This window comes from Pseudorasbora parva, chromosome 15 (assembly GCF_024679245.1).
Source record: "Pseudorasbora parva isolate DD20220531a chromosome 15, ASM2467924v1, whole genome shotgun sequence".
Lineage (NCBI taxonomy): Eukaryota > Metazoa > Chordata > Actinopteri > Cypriniformes > Gobionidae > Pseudorasbora > Pseudorasbora parva.
Window position 1 is genome coordinate 8,332,951 of NC_090186.1, and position 18,190 is coordinate 8,351,140.

The window sequence follows — 18,190 nt, forward strand, 5'->3', positions numbered from 1 at the left end:
TATTCCCTCCCCAACTCATCCTGTGCAAATGGCGCTAAAGAAAAGGTTTTATTGACACCAGGCCCAGCAAGCACTCGATCTCAGAATATGTTGACATGACGTCATCTTATGCTAAAACGCCACCTCAACAGATAAATATGTACGCCTGCTTCTGTAGCCCCGCCTACCGACTCGTGGAGCTAAACGGATTGCGCTACCGAGCAATAACTATATCGTTGAGGATTACAATATATTGTGCGGTGCCTGGGCTCGACAGTAATGCAACATAAGTAACTGTTCGTTCTAATGCCTGATCTGAAATGTAATGATTCATGTACAGTCAGATGTTCTTTGTCTGTGTCAATAAATCAAACCAGTTACTAAACGTCTATTTGCGTTATTTATCTTAGTAGGATGAAAATAATCTGCTGTTTAATGGTGATTAAATTTTATAAAGAAACCGATGAAAGAAAGCTCCCTTTGCAATAGTTGGAGTAGCCCGCGGTGCAGCTGTCAATCAAACTGAGAGATTATCAGTGACTCCTGTTTTATTCAATGAATCTCTTAACTATATCAGCGTTTGCACTGTTAGTGAAGATGACTGTACAGAAACTGGGTTGCAATGACAGATCCTGCTTTCATGCACTCAACATGTGTCTGTGATCGGCTACAATGATAATCACTACTTTTCATGTCACAATCTTAATATAATGCCGTAGATCTATATATAATGCCATAGATCAAAATGTAATGCAACACTTTTCAAGATTAGCTCAGAAAGAGTGTAATACTATTTCAAATGGAAAGACGTTAGCCAATCACTGCAGGGGGCGTTAACACTGAACTTTCACAGCAGACAATGCTCCCTTAAAGCAGAGCATTCAATCAGAGCAGAAGACTAAAATCAGGGTAGGAAAAATTCAGTTTATTTATAAATTATGAAATTTGTATGTAAAAAGCATTCTAACATTATAAGTGCATCCCAGGAAACATCATAAAACAATAAATCATGACCCCTTTAATGACATTGCGGTGTGTTTATGATAATAATAGCAGAGTACTGCAAATGAATTCAGTTGTCATATATTTTTTTATTTTTTTTCACCATTTCAGTTGGAATGAGTGTGTGAGCGTGTCGACGCAACAGTCATGGCCTCAGGAGAAGAAACCTGCGCTCCTGCTGAGGATGAGAGGGGTGTCCTTCTGGACATTGATGATGTACACTTGCTCTTACAAGGTTAGTCTTAACTCTAATGAGCTTTTGGTGTTTTTTTGTTCTGTTTTTTTAATCTGGTTAGATGTGGCATCTGAACAAACAAACAAACAAGCAACCAAACTTTATTTGATGAGTCTAAGTGGCCATACAAAAAGTCACACCTTGGCTGTTTGCGTTTAAAATGGTGTGGGAATGTATGGGAAAGACATTAACACAGCAACTGTTTTAATGAGTTGTTGACAAATGTATCAATATGTTGAATGAACACTCACAGAAATAAAGGGGTGACTCACAACCACCCCCACACACTGTGTAACAGAGAGAGTGAAATAATTGGGATTATATGGCTGTAAAAATGCAAAAAGACGCATGTATAATGAATGAATGAATGAATGAATGAATGAGGAGTCATTTACTGAAAGGATTCTCCATTATCTGTTGGGTAAAAAAATCGTTCCCATCATAAATGCCCTGATCACCACCTGAGATTGCTTTGTTATTTTATGTTGTTCTACGGTCTCCTTCCCATTTGTCTCAGAGGTTTAGGGCGGATTCAAGGCAGTGGAAGAAATTGTAAACTGTTGACTCACTAAGTTTTCATACAAAAACATGTTCTGAAAGGGTGTGTTAGAAGTTGGCTGTTGGATTTAGAATTTCATGAAAAATAACCGTCATGTTCACACTGCCCCCAACAGACACAGACAAACTTTGAGTCACAATGTCTTTACGTGTCATTTTTTTGCCTGAAAAGACATCGAACAAAACGAAAGAGGTTGGGGGTGAAGCCGTGTTTGCTGTGACAGGGAAGATGGGGTGCCTTCTTAAATGTATGCTAAGAATCTGTTGCAATAGAAAGATTAAATACTCCAGCTTTGATATCCTCTGTTTATGATCAAATTCAAGATAATGTCTGTGCAAAATAATCAATCGGTAACTTATGAATAGAATAACACGCATTCATATTCAGTCACGTCTGCTGTAGTGTTGCACGATATTTCAGTACTAGAAAAGTATAGCAATACCCTCCTGTTATAAACTTTAAGAATGACAGCACTCTAATAAGAGCATTTCTTAATTTGCATCAGTGTGTGACAGCAGGCGTCAGGGCGTGTGTGCAGAGTTCTGCTTTCACCGTTCACTTAACAATGGAAGCAGAACAGTCAAATATATACAGAATATATACAGAACAGAATCGCATGCATGAGAAAAAAAAGGCTCACTCTGTACTCTGACCTGAAGCGTGCACACACGGCATGCGATCGTTTAAGTTTAACAGATTATTGGGTTTGAATGGTCAAAAAGATGTAAAAATGTAAACATGTCTTTAGCGAAAGTATAGGCCTACAGAGTTGAGTGAGAAATAAGATGTTCTAGTGAGTGAGAAATAAGTGTTCTAGTGTATTGGGTCTGTCAAAGGGCTGGACCTAATATTCTGTGTCATTTTAATGTTAATGGAACAACAAAAGAAAATACAATATCCCCCCATGCTTGACTGAATAACTTTAATATATTTATTAAGAATCAAGAGTAGGCCTATAGTTAATTTATAGAGTGAAGAATTCTTTTTTTATATTAAATGTAAATTAAGTCTTTTCTTATCAGTAAAGGATGAACGTATGCCAGAGTTTGTTGCCGTTTGTTGGACATTCATAACACTGCTCAGACATTCCAAGACTCGACGAACGCAGACTGAACATGTTCAGTTGGGTGAAGACAAACCCAGACCAACAGCAACAAACGCCGACAGGGGTAACACATTGATCCGACAAATACTGCAGAATGTGTCTGTCTGTGTGTGTTGCCGTCTGTCTGTGAGGTATGAATTAGCCTTAAGTAAAGTTTTCCCTTTTCCAGAACATGTTGATCATCATCTTAAGTAAATATTATATTGAGTACACACTAACTGTACAATTAAAGTGTGTGAGTTCTGCTCCATCAAACACATTGCAAAAATACAGTTAGTCCCACCTAAAACTCACACCTTGCAAAACATTTCACCTTTAACTCCTCAGGCATCAATTGTGAGGACAATGAGCTGTTAATTTTCTTCTGTAATGTATTAATCTTTTTTCTGAATGATTATTCATTTACCACCTTTCCTCCGTTCAACTGTAGATGTTTTATGAAGCAAAATCCCCTTGGAAGACCTTTGAACCTGATGTTATTGTTGTCTCCTCTTTCATTTCCTCTGGCTTGAACAGCTCTGTGTGTCGTGTGTCTCAGCGTTCCTGTCAGATTAAACCATTGCAGTGTTTGCTCGACTCAGTTCAGACAGTCTCTGCTCACTGGTGCATGGTTTCCAGGCAGCCGAATGTTTGCTATGACGACAGTTAGTCTGAAATCGTGTTTGAGTGACATCACATGTTTGTCTCTAGTAAAATGATGACACTTGCCATTTGAATAAAGATTAGCACACATTACTTTCTACAATTTAGCTGTTTTAGTTCAATCTAACTAAACGATTTCATGAAGGCTGGGTTTGAGTTTAAATGCATATGATATATTTTTGATATATACAAAGACTCTCTTTTAAATGTAGTTAATGGTGTAAATATCATAGGGTTGTCACGCTTGAATGGTTTAAAAGCATTTGCATGAATAAGAGCGTGATCATATAATGTAATGCTAGCCAAAGGATGACAGAAAAAACGGATGCTGTGTTAATTGTTTTAGGGCTGTGCAATATATAAAAATTATCGACATATCGCAAATGTACATATGGCAACGGCAAGCAATATCTGAATGAATTTAATAGACTACTTTGATATTGTGAAAAGTGTACGTTTTAGGTTGGCATATAGCAGAGAATAGACTGGGCACATGGCTACTGTTACTTATGTGACTTGCTTGATGTTAAAAAGAGTTATTATACGTAAATATCGTGTGTATCTCTGACACACACATACACACACAAAACAAGCCTCCGCTCTGAAAGCATGTGATTTTTTTCAGTTCTCTTTTGTGTCTTGTTACGCACTCAAACTACCAAATACATAAAAAAATTACATTAAAAAAATTCTGTCACTTTCAGAATTTGTAGCAATGCTTTCTTTTCTCAAAAAGAATGTGTGAAACAAATGGTTTCATTTTCAGTTTTTAAATATTTTTAAAATATAATTTAAATAGATTTTACACACTAATTGCAATATCGTATCACATGCGGCATATTGAATATCGCATTATTTAACAAGCTATTGCATATCGCATTTTTCTTCAATATCGCGCAGCCCTATTAGTAACGCTTTAAACTGAAAATAATTGGTCGCATGCTTTAATGTTGACAGCACTATATACACACAACTTTTCTTAGTTTTAGGATTTTCAGTTTTTTGGAATCCCTCTGTATGCTAAAACATGGATTTATATTGCTGTTTGTCATAAAGGATCTTCATTGTACACCAGTTAAGTGCCTTTGTGGCTGGATGTCCAGTGGGTTACTGACTCAGCCTGTTGGATCTTGTCCCACAAAACTAAATGAACATCTCCTGTTGAGGGAATGGGCCAGTCTACCTTTAATAGCATGGGAAGAAGTTCAAAATTAAATACAACTGTGATGGGTGGGTGGTTGAGCCGACTGAGTGTCTCCTTGGGTGTTCAGGGAAACCCTAAATGAGGGAAAATTTCATAGAGGAACCAAGGAATATGGTGTCTCTCAAACCCTTGTTTGAGGTGGAGGCTGTTGGTGGCTCAGAGATCGGTAAGTCGAGCCAGGTTTCCAGTGGTCATGCAACGTTCTCCGCTTATAAATAGTTATGTATGAAGACATGCTGTGTTTTTGATGTGCTATAAACCAGAAAGCCCCAAAGCTGTTCTCTGGCAAGACGTGTACATATTTTTGCATGGATGTATTCTAGTTACGCCGATGTACTCGCACTGATTCCCACACGCACACTGTGTTTCAAAATGTGAGGAGAAATCCTATCTGATGTTATATTGTTTTAACAGTGGAACAGGAGCAGATTCAGAAGAGGACGTTCACAAACTGGATCAATGCACAACTCGCCAAGGTAAACAACTCATAATTTATGGTAATGACTCTGACTGTGAAGTCTGTTATCGGGTTAAACTGAGGCCGTGGCTGAATCGCTGACTCACTGGTCAGTAAGGAAGGTCTTTTCTGCTCTGACTGCCTTTGAGCTTTGCATATGGCAAGGAGCTTGATTTATTTATAGCTCCCCGCCCAGAAGCGGTGCAGTTCAACGGGCTGAAACATGAGCCATGTAGCCCATCCATTGCCACTTGGCCGCATTTTAAACACAAGGGCTCTTAAAACTCCTGCAAGTGATAACCTGTGGAGATCTCCAGTGATCTGCAAAGCAGTCTTCTATACAGCTACAGTGCAGACTTGTTGCATCATTTTACATCAGATTAACTCATTAACATTCTGCAAGAGACTTCTGTAGATATTCCAAAGGTTCTTGGTGCTTCACCACTGTTGTCAGTCTGGGGTGTATTCCAGAAAACAATGCTATCTTACCCTCACATATAACCTGAACTCCTGGTTGATTAACCCAAACCTTGCTTACCCTTACTAGGTGTGCTGGGTTCAAAAACGTGTCCGTGAGTAAGTTCAGCCAACCTAGAGTATGTTCCCGGGTTAACACAAGACATTCTCAACAGAGCAATGAATTGATGATTAACCCTGGAAAAAGATGCTAAGAAAAAGCATGCCATGGAAAATTAGCCTATTTTTTTTTTTAAAATAGGCTAATTTTCCAACTCCCCTAGAGGTAAACCGTTGTGTTTTACCGTTTTGAAATCCATTCAGCCGATCTCTGGGTCTAGAGATTGCACTTTTAGCATAGCTTAGCATAGATCATTGAATCTGATTAGACCGCTAGCATCTCACTCAAAAATTACCTAAGACTTTCGATATTTTTCCTATTTAATACTTGACACTTCTGTAGTTACATCGTGTACTAAGGCAGACAGAAAAAGAAAAGTTGTGATTTTCTAGGCCAATATGGCTAGGAACTATACTCTCATTTCTGTGTAATAATCAAGGAACTGTTGCCGTACCACTGGTGCAGCGGTGCAATGATATTAGGCAGCACCTTAAGTGTTTAAAGGAGTGTTCCTTTAATGGTGATTTACATAACCTTTGTACTTAGCCAGTATTTATTGCCTAATCAACTGTATTTATTGCCACCTATTTGGTGGTTGTACAATAATTGTTTCAACCTTTTGGTTTCATAAGTAATTTATTCACTGAGAATAAGGATTATATTGTTTGTTTGATGCTAATTAAGTGAATGCAGATCCATGTGTGATTTGACAATAAATAAAGACATACATTTAAACTGAATTAACATTTAAACGTTACCTTGTTATAATAGTGCATTAGAATTTATATATAATATTTAGTGCTGGACAGTCGATTAATTGCATCGAAAATAAAAGTTTGTGTTTACATAATATGTGTGTGAACCGTGTATAACTAGAGTTTGCACTTGCATTTATACCAAAACTATATAAATGCCTATATATATTATTACCATATAAATTATTTATGCCTACCATATAAAAAAGAGTAATACAGAATTATTATGAATAATTATATTTTAACATAGAAAATATTATGCACTTCAACTTTTAAATACCAACCATTTACAATTAAATAATAATAATAATTATATATATATATATATATATATATATATATATATATATATATATATATATATATATATATATATATATATATATATATATATATATATATATATATATATAAAATAAATATACAATAAACTTTATTGATTTTAATTTTTTTTTATACCATGCTCTGTTAATTTTATAATTTTTCTACTCATGCCACAATGGCTTGACATCAGAAATGCTCAATGTATTGCCTTGTAAACACTATGAACACTGATGTGTGTTTCAGAGGAGCCCTCCAGCCTCTGTCCAGGATCTGTTCTCGGATCTTCGAGATGGGACTCGTCTGCTCGACCTACTGGAGGTGATGAGCGGCCAACGCATGGTGAGTGCTGAATATCACTGTCATAACGCTGAGATTCTGCCAAGAAGGTATTTATTTACACCGAATCATAGAAAGGTTTAGCTTACAATGGAGTTTGTTTGTTTCTCTGTAGAAGCGCGAGCGGGGTCATGGTGTGTTTCAGCAGAGAGGCAACATTGAGACCGCTTTGAACTTCTTGAAGAATAAATCTGTAAGAGGGATTTTGTCATTCCTACATGATTGATGATGATTTTCCATCTGTTAGGACATTTTATATACAAATGGCGTAAACAACTGTTTATCTTCTCCCAGATCAAGCTGGTGAACATAAACATCTCAGACATCATTGAGGGGAAACCTTCCATCATTCTGGGCCTGATTTGGACCATCATCCTGCACTGTCATGTGCGTATAACAATGAAGAGACCATGTGTCTTTACAAAAACATGCATATCATATATACATGCTTTTTTCTTTGCCTTGAGCTGTTTTTTACATTGTTTACTTTGCAATTTTAGTTCAGAAAGGGGCTGTACTTTTTGATATTTGAGATGCTTTTATTCCCCCAGAAGAGAAAAGAACATCAAAATAATGATGCATACAGGAAGCATATAGTATTATGTATCCTTCAGAGGATTCTTTTATGTCAGGGAACCTGGGTTGAATGAGTTCAGTGCTATTATTAGTCATATAGGGCTTTTAGTTTAAGGGTGTGCACACTGCACAGTATGACATTCTTTTTTTATATATATGGCAAAATGTAGTTTAGGGTTGGTAATATTTATTGAAATAAGTCTCTTTATGCTCACCAGTGCTTTTAATTTATAAAAAATACAGTAAAGCAGTAATATTATTACAGAAATATTATTACAATTGAATTTTTTATATATTTTAAAATGTAATTTATTCCTTTAATGAGAGCTGAATTTTCCGCATCATTACTCCAGTCTTCAGTGTCACATGATCCTTCAGAAATCATTCTAATATGATGATTTGCTGCTCAAGAAACATTTCTTAAAGGTCCCGTTCTTCGCGATTCCATCTTTCAAACTTTAGTCAGTGTGTAATGTTGCTGTTAGAGCATAAATAATACCTGTACAATTATAAAGCTCAAAGTTCAATGCCAAGCGAGATATTTTATTTAACAAAAGTTCCCTTTCAAAGCCTACAGCGAACGGCCGGTTTGGACTACAGCAGGAAGTGCAGGGATGTAATGACGTCACTAGAACCGTTTGTTGACTAACCCTCCGCCCACAAGAACCTTTAAGAAATGTCTTTAAATTTATAAATGTCTTAGATGTCTATAAATGTTTGTTTTGATCAATTGATATGTACTTGCTGAATAAAAGTATCGTTCGATAAAATAAAATGTTACTGAACCCAAGTTTTTGAACGGTAGTGTGCTTATCAATGATGATATAATGTATATTATATGCATATTTTTATGGGAAAGTGATCCAAAATCTACTGCAGAAATTATGATCCTTCCTCCTTGCCTTTCTGTGAATGTTTTCCTGATAATAAATCTTCTTGTTTGCTTTTTGCCAATACATCTGTATTAAACATGCTCACTTCTTCTCATTACTACAGATAGAGGAGCTAGCCAGCACACTCTCTTATGGATCCCGTTCATCCTCTCTGGACTCTCTGTCCAGTCTAGATTCTTTTTCTGGGTCTCCAGGCTGTAGTCCTGTTCCTCGAGGAGCATCACCGCTTCACACGCGCTTCCGTCTGTCTGCTAAGAAGGCTTTACTCCTGTGGGTTCGGGACCAGTGCAAGAAGTGAGCTTCATCTAGCTAATGATTTCAAGCACTTTGAAAGTTTTTAGTTTATTCTATTTAAAGGCCACTCCAATTTTCTCGAAATATTTTTTTTCTCCAGAGTTGGTTGCTTAGCCAGTGTGAGGGACTTTAAATCCAGCTGGAGGAGTGGTGAAGTGTTCCTGGCCATCCTCTGCTCCCTTAGACCTGATCTGGTGGACCTCTCCCAAGCCCAGACCAGCAGCCACCTGGAAAACCTGGAGAAAGCATTTCATCTCGCTGAGAAGGAGCTAGGAATTCCCAGACTGCTAGAGCCAGAAGGTGAAAACTAATAGCAGCATTTCAGTTTGTCCCAGTCCCAAATGACCCTAGTCCTTGCGGCCTCCTCCAATTCAACACTTTGTGGAGGCTGTTGGGTAATAGTCTGCTGTGAAGTCTGTATTTTCAAACTGGGCTCTGCAAAAGGATGCATGTGGATCTGTGGGAAATTTAAAAGGGAAAAAAGCATTGATGATGTATTTAGTAAGGACTGAATATGCCCCCCATTGGTGTAGTCTAATATTATTCTATATTTTTATATTATTTCTACAATATAAGGGACTTTTTATACATACACATATGCAGGTGCCTTTTTATATCAATAAGGAGGTTCTTCACAAGGGGATGATCATATTATAAACTTTAAAAAATCCCTGGGACTTGTGTACAATGTATTTATGCTTCTTTGTGGTTCAAGTTAATGCATTTTTAAAATCTCTTCTCAGACATAGATGTCAGTAACCCTGATGAGAAGTCCATCATGACATACATTGCTCAGTTCCTGCAGTACTCCAATGATCTGCCCTTAGCTGATGAGGATTTTGAGGTGAGGCCATCTGAATCTCCCAGCCATATCTGTGCTTTTGCTGGTCCGTCTCTTTTTTTATTCACTTTCTCTCTTTCTAAACCCCTGTCTTTTATTTATGGCCCTCCAACTTCGCTTCCTCTTACTCTCTGTCACCACCTCCTGGTTGGATGCAGCTTCAAACTCTGCTCTTTCCCACATGCCTCTCTCCTGTCAATCTCCCTACATACTTCACTCCTGCTGTGCTGGCCTCCCCACTGCACCAGGTACAGGCATCACGAAGCGCTTGTGGATTCCTCTACGATATCATTCCAGAGTCAGCCTTGACTTGTTTCGGCATGTTTTCTGATTTGACAATTAATCTCTGATTCCTTGCCCTGCCCCCAGGCTTCACCCAATCAAAAAGCCAGAGAGATGAAATCCTGGCTACAGCGAGCCTATCAGGAATTACTGGAGGCATGGGCCTCCACCGAGGGGAAAGGATATGTAGAAAGGTATCAGGTATGCTGAATGTTAAATCATCACTTCCTAATGTAAAACACAAGTCTTATGACAAGCCTTGAATGACTATGGGTGCCTATGTTTTTATCCAAGGCATTTCAGAACTTTGTGGGAACTTATTATGATCAGCGACGTCCAGTTATTCCAGTGCTTAGTGCAATGAGACACTGTCCTAAACCCAGTGAGGAGCAAATGGCACTGAGAAAGGCCTGGGACACAATGGATGAGAAGGTAAATTCTGCTGGTTAATATGTGTGTTTGTATGTATGTATGTATATGTAATAAACATAACCTAAATAAAAAAGTGTCTTAAAAAATGTAAATTAAATTAAATAAATTAAATAAACACGAAAACCGACTGTAATCTATCTTTATAATAAACCTGACATTGTATACTATGAATATTGTTGGGTCTCTGATGAATTGTTTATCCATTTACGTTTTGGGTAAAAGGCATCTGCTAAATGCATAATTTATATTTGAATATTTTTTTATTAACATTTATATATTTAAGTCCTGTAACATTTAATTAAAAAAATATTATAATATATTCCTAAAATGTAACAAAAAAATGCTTCTTTTTTTAATCATATGTTTTTGGAACTAGTAAAAATACAGCCAGATTATTTTGTAAGCTTTTTTTCTTGCTTCCCAGTTGCAAGAGTACAGAACAGAGCTGGATATTGGTTTGCCAGCCCCTCTGAACACATTGGGCCGGTGGCTTCAGCATATGGAGACTGTGCTATCTGAAGATAGCAGGAGAACAGAAGATCATGTTCTTGCTGCAAGAGATGCTAGACACAAGCAAGAACAGCTGAAGGTCAATGTGCAGCAATGTATTATCATGCTCAATGTGTATTTCTGAATTACATGTGTAAAAACAGAGATGCACTTTGTTTCTTCAGGTCTTGGTTGAAGACTTAAACCATCACTTGAACACCCTTCAACACTACCGTAACACAGATGATAATGGCTGTCCTCTAGTGCCAGTCGAGAAGCTAGAGGAGATCAAGAGACGGTTGGCAACTAAGTTTTCGTGCTGAAAAGTTCAGTATAGGTTGTGATTTCCAGGTTCCTTGCTAATGTCCCTTATTCTCTTTGATAGTTTCACCAGTGCCAGAGTGACAGCCAAATACCATGGCATCAAGCTACAATACAGAGAGCAGATGCACCATGTTTTTGACCTACTGGGACAGTTGAAGTCTAAGCTGAGCTTGTGGAGAGGACCTTACGGCTCACAGGAGTCTGTGCTGTCTCTGCTACAGGATTGGCATGTATGTGTCCATTTAGAGCAGTCATTGCTAATGGCTAATCGCCATGGGTTTCCTTCAGCAGTTTTCGATCTAAGTTTTGATTTGAGTAATAGAAACTCTGATAAACATTACTAACATGTCATAATTTGACCTTCATCACAAATTTCAAACTGTCAACCTCAAAAGTGAATTCTGAAAATGTTTATTGCTGGCAAATTTGTGTTTTACTCCTATTTTGAAAACCTATTTAAAATTCCATAAGGACTTAATGGCTCAAATTATTATCTGGGTTTTAGGAATACAAACTGAACAGCTCAATTTAATCTTGTGCAGTTTATTTAATCACGACAGTCAGTTTACTTACTTTTTAACTGATTGTTAACCATTTCTATATTTAGTGAAGTATTTAACCCATAGCTAAACAGGCTCAGATAATAGAGACACAACATATTTGTAGGCTCAACCAGAAGTTAGCATCACACTTGTTCCCTTGACAGAAAGCCACTAGGATTTTTCCATTGGACTGTTCCATTGATTCGTTTAATGTCCTTGACCACCACTATAGTCTCGTTTAGCCACTTGTTAGCAACTGCATCTTTCAAAATATGTAAAAGCTTTAAAAAATCTTGTGCAGCCTATTATTGATGTATTTCGTTGTTTTTGTTTTAGGATAAAACATGAAATTATTTTAAGCTTGTGGTAATCACAGACTTTAGGACTTTATTTCTTTAACTTGTAAGCAATGTGTATACGTATGTCCAATTAGGACACTGTTGACAAGAGAGGCCTGGTGTGGATGTTGAAGGAAGCACTTCAAAAGCTGAAGGACACAGCAGACAGTTATACAAGCAAAGCAGCTTTGGGTAGGATTGTATTGATGGAAGTTCTGTTTTACTTTGCAAGACATTGTCTTCTTCCTGTAACTAATGTCTGATTTACCCTTTCTTTTATTTCTTTTACAGCAGACGATTTGCCTGTGGTGAACAGGCAAGTAAAGGAGGCTGATAGTGAGACAGGTGTCAGCGCACAAACCGCTGAAGTTGTAAGATCCAGCATGGAGCGTGTGCTGACTGCGTGGGAGTCCTACAAAGACTGCCTGTGTCTGTTACAGGTCTGGCTGGGGCAGGAAGGCCAATCACAGGATAAGGTGAGAGAGGTACAGCATTTGCCATTAAAAAAAACAAGATACAAAATATACAGTGGCCAAATTAAAATGTATTAATGTAATTTCATTCATTCATATATTTTAAAATATCAAAGCAAATGGCATTTATCTTGTTTATCTATGTTTGCTAGGTTCAAGTCATGAGGGGGATAGCTTAGGTTAGGGCATGATTTGTGTATGTTGTTGCTTTTTCTAGATGTTCATTTGTCATTCATCTTGTGATCTCTTTCATAATGCAGCAGACACATTTTTCCACCAGCCTGAATGAGTGGAGTTCGTGTCAAGCCCAGTTAAACGAGGCTGGGAACTTTCTCATTGAGATGAGTGATGCCTCCACCAGCCACTCTCTGACTGAAGAGCTACGCAGACTCAACATGCAGTGGGCTGACTTCATTAAAAGGACCAAGTTTGTGAGTTTGTATGGACAGACCCCTATAGTTTTCAGCAGGGTTTAAAATAGCAATTGCCAAGCACCAAAATGTGAGTAGAAGTTGTCTTTGACAAAAAAAAAAAAAAAAAAAAAGCAGTTACTGGTAACTTTTATAAGAAACTGCAATAATACATTATCTCTAGCAACATGAACTTCAACAAAACACTTCAGAAAAAAGTTTACCATGCGTTCATATAGGATCCCTGTTAAAAAATTAACACATATAGACCTGGTTTCATAGATAGGCCTTGGATTAGGCCCCCATCTTCAGACAGAACAATGGCACTGGCATATCTTAACATATCTAAATGTGTTTTATTATTTTGTTTTATTATTTTTACATGTATTTTCCGGGGGATTGTGTCAAATGAATATTCACACTATATAACAAAATATTTGTGTAATAGTGTCTGCAAAACACTATTGTTTCTTAAAAATATTCAAGGTAAAAACGATAGTCTTAATGTCAAGGACGTTTAATCATTTAGCAGACGCCTTTGTCCAAAGTGACTTACAAATGAAGCAGTTGTGGCAAATCCCAGTTAGTCTAGTCTGAAGTAGTGAGTTTAGGTATGGGGGTGCAGAGCAGAGAAGGTGTGGCAAAAAGTTTGTTTTGTATCCTGGTTATTTTTAAATTAACTTGTTCTACTGGACTCAGTAAAGACAGACTTTTGTATTTAAACTGCCTAGACCCAGCCTGTTCTGTTTTCTGTAAGCTGAAGAACTTGTTGGTGGATCTTTACAAACTATTTTTTACTTTCTTCTCACTGACAAGCGCGTGCTTTAGTCTATTGTGTTTAAAAAAAACACAGGAGCATTCTGTTTCATCATCTGTCCTTACTGTTGATCAAAGCATGTGCTTGCTTTTTGTTCTTTGTCTTCCACGCCCTTGAAAAGATTGTGATTGATTGATTTTAAAGATATTCTTGTTTAACAATGAAGGGCTTATGCTATTGTTAATGTTTTCAGGCAGTGGCCCCTCAGCCCATCACTGCGGTCCCGGGTGTTCAAACTGCTCAGTGCCTAATGCAGGAAGCTGGCTGGATGCTTAGAGAGACTGTGAATGTGTCATCTACACCTCTACGTATTTACAGGAAAAAACTCCAGGTATACTGAACTTTCTGTCCCAGCAATAGTGCTTCATTCAGATCGCAATGTTATGCTAGATGTTTCTTCATTTTTAAGCTTGTTTTTTCCTTCTTTACTCAGGGCATAACTAAGAAGATGTCACAGTTCGATTTGCACTCTTTATCTCCGTCGCCAGACTGCAAAGAGGAAACTATTCAGAAACTTAGACAAACTTTCCCAGAGGTTAGGCAATATTCTGTCATGGTTAAACATATTAGATGTGTTGTAGATGTAAGAAATACTTCACCCCAAAATAAAATTGTCATTATTTACTTTCCCTTCATTATCTTGTGGAACACATAAATTAAATTTTCAAGAACTTTCATGAGTCATCGATTCTATGAGTGAACAAATAATTATTTTGAGTCAGTTCTTTCCCTTGAAAAAGTTCATCAGACTGATTCGTTCACATTTGTACCTATCCATTTATTCGAAATTTCAAAAAATGATTATCGTGGCCATAATAATTAATGCTATATATATTTAAGAATATAAAATTGGGATAAACTATTCATTTTAAACACCCTGTGTCTATAATTAGAGTAATTATTTTAAACTCGGAACTGAGCAAACTGTGGGCATGTTTCTGTGCAGATATTTGAAACTTTGAACCAGGTGAATCAGGTGTGTGAGGGACTCCAGAGAGCAGCCTCTCAGCTCGAAGGCAGGCTGGCTGAACTTGAAAACTGGAGCTCAGAGGCCCAAGAGGTCTGCCAGCTCCTAAAAGAAAGACAACATAGGGGCCACTGGGGGCCAAATCACAGAACTAAAGTGAGAAAAATCAATATAGTTCTTGAGTTATTAGTTGATCAATGGAGAAATTTCACATTTGTCTTCTCTTTTAATTCCCATTGCAGGCGTTGATCTCCAGAGGTCTACAATTGGAAGGACAGGTGGTTACAGAAGGTGAGGACCTGCAGGTGCTTGTGGCATCGGTGCAAAAGAAATCCAGCCTTCCTTACCTCAGCACTTCAGCCCTACAAGACCGACTGAAAAGGACTGTTTCTTACTGTCAGGTGCATTTCTTTGTAGACTACTATCAGTTAAAGGGATACTTCACTGCTTTTTCATATTAGATGTTATTACCTTAACTAAAACGAGTTGATACATACCTCTCTCATCTCAGTGCGTGCACTTAATCACTGTGACGCGCGGTGACGATCTGATAGCATTTAGCTTAGCCCACTAAGCCCAGTTCATTCACTATAGTACCAAACAGAGATCAAGTTAGAAGCGACCAAACACCTCCACATTTTCCCTGTTTAAATACAGTTACACGAATAGTTAAACGATCACGTATGGTGACATTAAAAAAAACGTGACACTCGGCGCAGTAAAAAGTCCCGGCTGAAAAATCCTCCTTCACATCTCCCCCTCCCTCTCTCATTTATGTCAATAGGGGGGAGATGTGAGGCAGGATTTTTCGGCCGGGACTTCTTACTGCGCCAAGTCAAAGTACTCTCAGAAGTGCTATTCCGCCATACATTATAGTTCTCCTTTTTAGTCCGCTTACAAAAGCGTCACATTTTTTTTAATGTCACCATACATGGTCGTTCAACTATTTGTGTAACTGTATTTAAATAGGGAAAATGTGGAGGTGTTTGGTCGCTTCTAACTTGATCTCTGTTTGGTACCATAGTGAAAGAAACTGGGCTTAGTTGGCTAAGCTAAATGCTATCAGATCGTCACCGCGCGTCAGAGCGATTAAGTGCACGCACTGAGATGAGAGAGTAATGTATCAACTCGTTTTAGTTAAGGGAATAACATAGTTTAATATGAAAAAGCGGTGAAGTATCCCTTTAAGGAATGTTTAAAATCATGATGTTGTAAATTCTCACACCTTCCTCTATGTCTGTCAGGAGGTAACTGAGATGCTCAGTTGTCATGGAATAAAGCGCGAAGGACAGCCTCAAGGCGAACAGCCTGCTACCAAGGTTTTTGTCCATGCACATTCTCAGCCTAGATCCCTAACTGAAACCTTTCAAGACAATCTGGCTCTGGCATTCTCAAAAAGCAGCAACATTTTTCTAGAGAACCCAGTTGAACCTCAAGACCAAGAATATCATTCTTCTCAGCTGCAATCACAATCAGAAGCTATCAGTGGCTTACATCCCCAGGTTATTCCTCAACTTCACAATAAATCTCCCAGTTACCAAAGGAAAGCTATATGCCAAGTACAGCAAGTGGAGCTAAATCAGCCTTTTCTGTCATCTGTTGTTGTCAGGAAGGTTCAAATGAAATCCCAGACTGAAGTTCATCTTGTCTCTGTAGACTCGAACCAAACCAGTAGATTTGGACCATTAGACCTTCAAGTTGTCTCATTAAAATCAAGCCAAACCAGTGGCCTTGGACCATCAGACCCTCTCCAAGTTATCTCTGTAGACTCAAACCAAATAAGTGGTTTTGGACCCTCAGAGCTTCAGGTTGTCTCCATTAACTCAAGCCAAACCACAGACTTTGAACCCTCAGGCACTCCTCAGGCTATCTCTTTAGACTCAAACCAAATCAGTTGCTTTGGATCACCAGACCTTCAAGTCATCTCTACTGACTCGGTACAAACCAGTAGCTTTGGACCATCAGACCTTCAAGTTGTGTCAGTGAAGTCAAACCAAACCAGTGGCTTTGAATCCTCAAACCCTCTCCGGGTTATCGTTGCAGACTCCAGCCAAACCAGTGGCTTTGAATTCTCAGGCCCTCTCCAGGTTATCTCTACAGACTCGAGCCAAATTGGTAGCTTTGGATCCTCAGACTCAAGCCAAACCAGTGGTTTTGGACCCTCAGGCCCTCTCCAGGTTATCTCCACAGACTCAACCCAAACCAGTGGCTTTGGACCCTCAGGCCCTCTACAGGTTATGTCCACAGACTCAAGCCAAACCAGTGGCTTTGGACCCTCAGGCCCTCTACAGGTTATCTCCACAGACTCAACCCAAACCAGTGGCTTTGGACCCTCAGGCCCTCTACAGGTTATCTCCACAGACTCAAGCCAAACCAGTGGCTTTGGACCCTCAGGCCCTCTACAGGTTATCTCCACAGACTCAACCCAAACCAGTGGCTTTGGACCCTCAGGCCCTCTACAGGTTATCTCCACAGACTCAAGCCAAACCAGTGGCTTTGGACCTTCATGCCCTCTCCAGGTTATCTCTACAAATTCAAACCAAACCAGTGGCTTTGGACCATCAGGCTCTTTCCAGGTTATCTCTACAGACTCAAGCCAAACCGGTGGCTTTGGACCATCAGACCCTCTCCAGGTTATCTCTAAAGACTCAAGCCAAACCAGTAGATTTGGATCAACAGGGCTTCAAATGATTTCTTCTGACTTGGGACAAACCAGGGGCATTGAACCATCAGATCTTCTCCAGTCTACATCTTCATCTACATTCAGCCCAAGCGCTTTGCCTAATTCGTCTACTATTCAAACCTCCTTGGCATCGCCACACCAAAGAGGAAGGGTTCTAGCTAGAAGCCACAGCTTTCCCCTGCCCCATGAGCCATCACAAACCCAGTCTCCAACCTCACCTTTATCCTGTCAAAGCACTTGTTTGGATACACTGGTTACAATGACTCAACTAAGAATGCCAATCGAACAGCACCTTCGTTCACCAACAAAATGTCAACCTCAGACCTCAGTGATGACAACACTAGACCAGAGACAAAGGGTTCTAGCCAAAAGTCACAGCTTTTCCCAACCATCAGAGGCTCCAAGTGTTCCTCATGTCCCAGTACAGACTGAAGTGTATGCCAGAGCTCAGGCTTTAGCCAGGAGCAGACTGGATAAAGCTAAACAGCAGCTGCATGAACATATACAGGATGTCATTACTGTAATTACTACCAGAGACAAATCTAAAAAACAAACAAAGAAAAAACAGGTGAGACCATTTTTTAAAATCGTGTGAATGTTCAATTGAAACTTATAAAAAAATAAAACGTATTGTCGGCCAGAACACATACACAT

General features: G+C 38.7%; 1 protein-coding gene across 1 annotated transcript in view; it reads left to right on the forward strand.

Annotated features, from left to right (window-relative positions):
- Window positions 1-18,190, forward strand: part of LOC137041072 (nesprin-1) — a 110,000-nt gene that overhangs the window by 7,233 nt on the left and 84,577 nt on the right. The window contains exons 2-22 of the mRNA XM_067417005.1: window positions 1,093-1,216; window positions 5,141-5,202; window positions 7,083-7,178; window positions 7,291-7,368; window positions 7,470-7,562; window positions 8,748-8,938; window positions 9,039-9,238; window positions 9,682-9,782; window positions 10,149-10,262; window positions 10,356-10,493; window positions 10,918-11,082; window positions 11,168-11,280; window positions 11,368-11,536; window positions 12,282-12,378; window positions 12,478-12,662; window positions 12,920-13,090; window positions 14,080-14,217; window positions 14,320-14,421; window positions 14,833-15,009; window positions 15,096-15,254; window positions 16,098-18,104. Coding sequence (XP_067273106.1) covers window positions 1,129-1,216; window positions 5,141-5,202; window positions 7,083-7,178; window positions 7,291-7,368; window positions 7,470-7,562; window positions 8,748-8,938; window positions 9,039-9,238; window positions 9,682-9,782; window positions 10,149-10,262; window positions 10,356-10,493; window positions 10,918-11,082; window positions 11,168-11,280; window positions 11,368-11,536; window positions 12,282-12,378; window positions 12,478-12,662; window positions 12,920-13,090; window positions 14,080-14,217; window positions 14,320-14,421; window positions 14,833-15,009; window positions 15,096-15,254; window positions 16,098-18,104 — 4,644 coding nt within the window. The 5' untranslated portion in view covers window positions 1,093-1,128. The remainder of the gene's footprint in view (window positions 1-1,092; window positions 1,217-5,140; window positions 5,203-7,082; window positions 7,179-7,290; window positions 7,369-7,469; window positions 7,563-8,747; window positions 8,939-9,038; window positions 9,239-9,681; window positions 9,783-10,148; window positions 10,263-10,355; window positions 10,494-10,917; window positions 11,083-11,167; window positions 11,281-11,367; window positions 11,537-12,281; window positions 12,379-12,477; window positions 12,663-12,919; window positions 13,091-14,079; window positions 14,218-14,319; window positions 14,422-14,832; window positions 15,010-15,095; window positions 15,255-16,097; window positions 18,105-18,190) is intronic.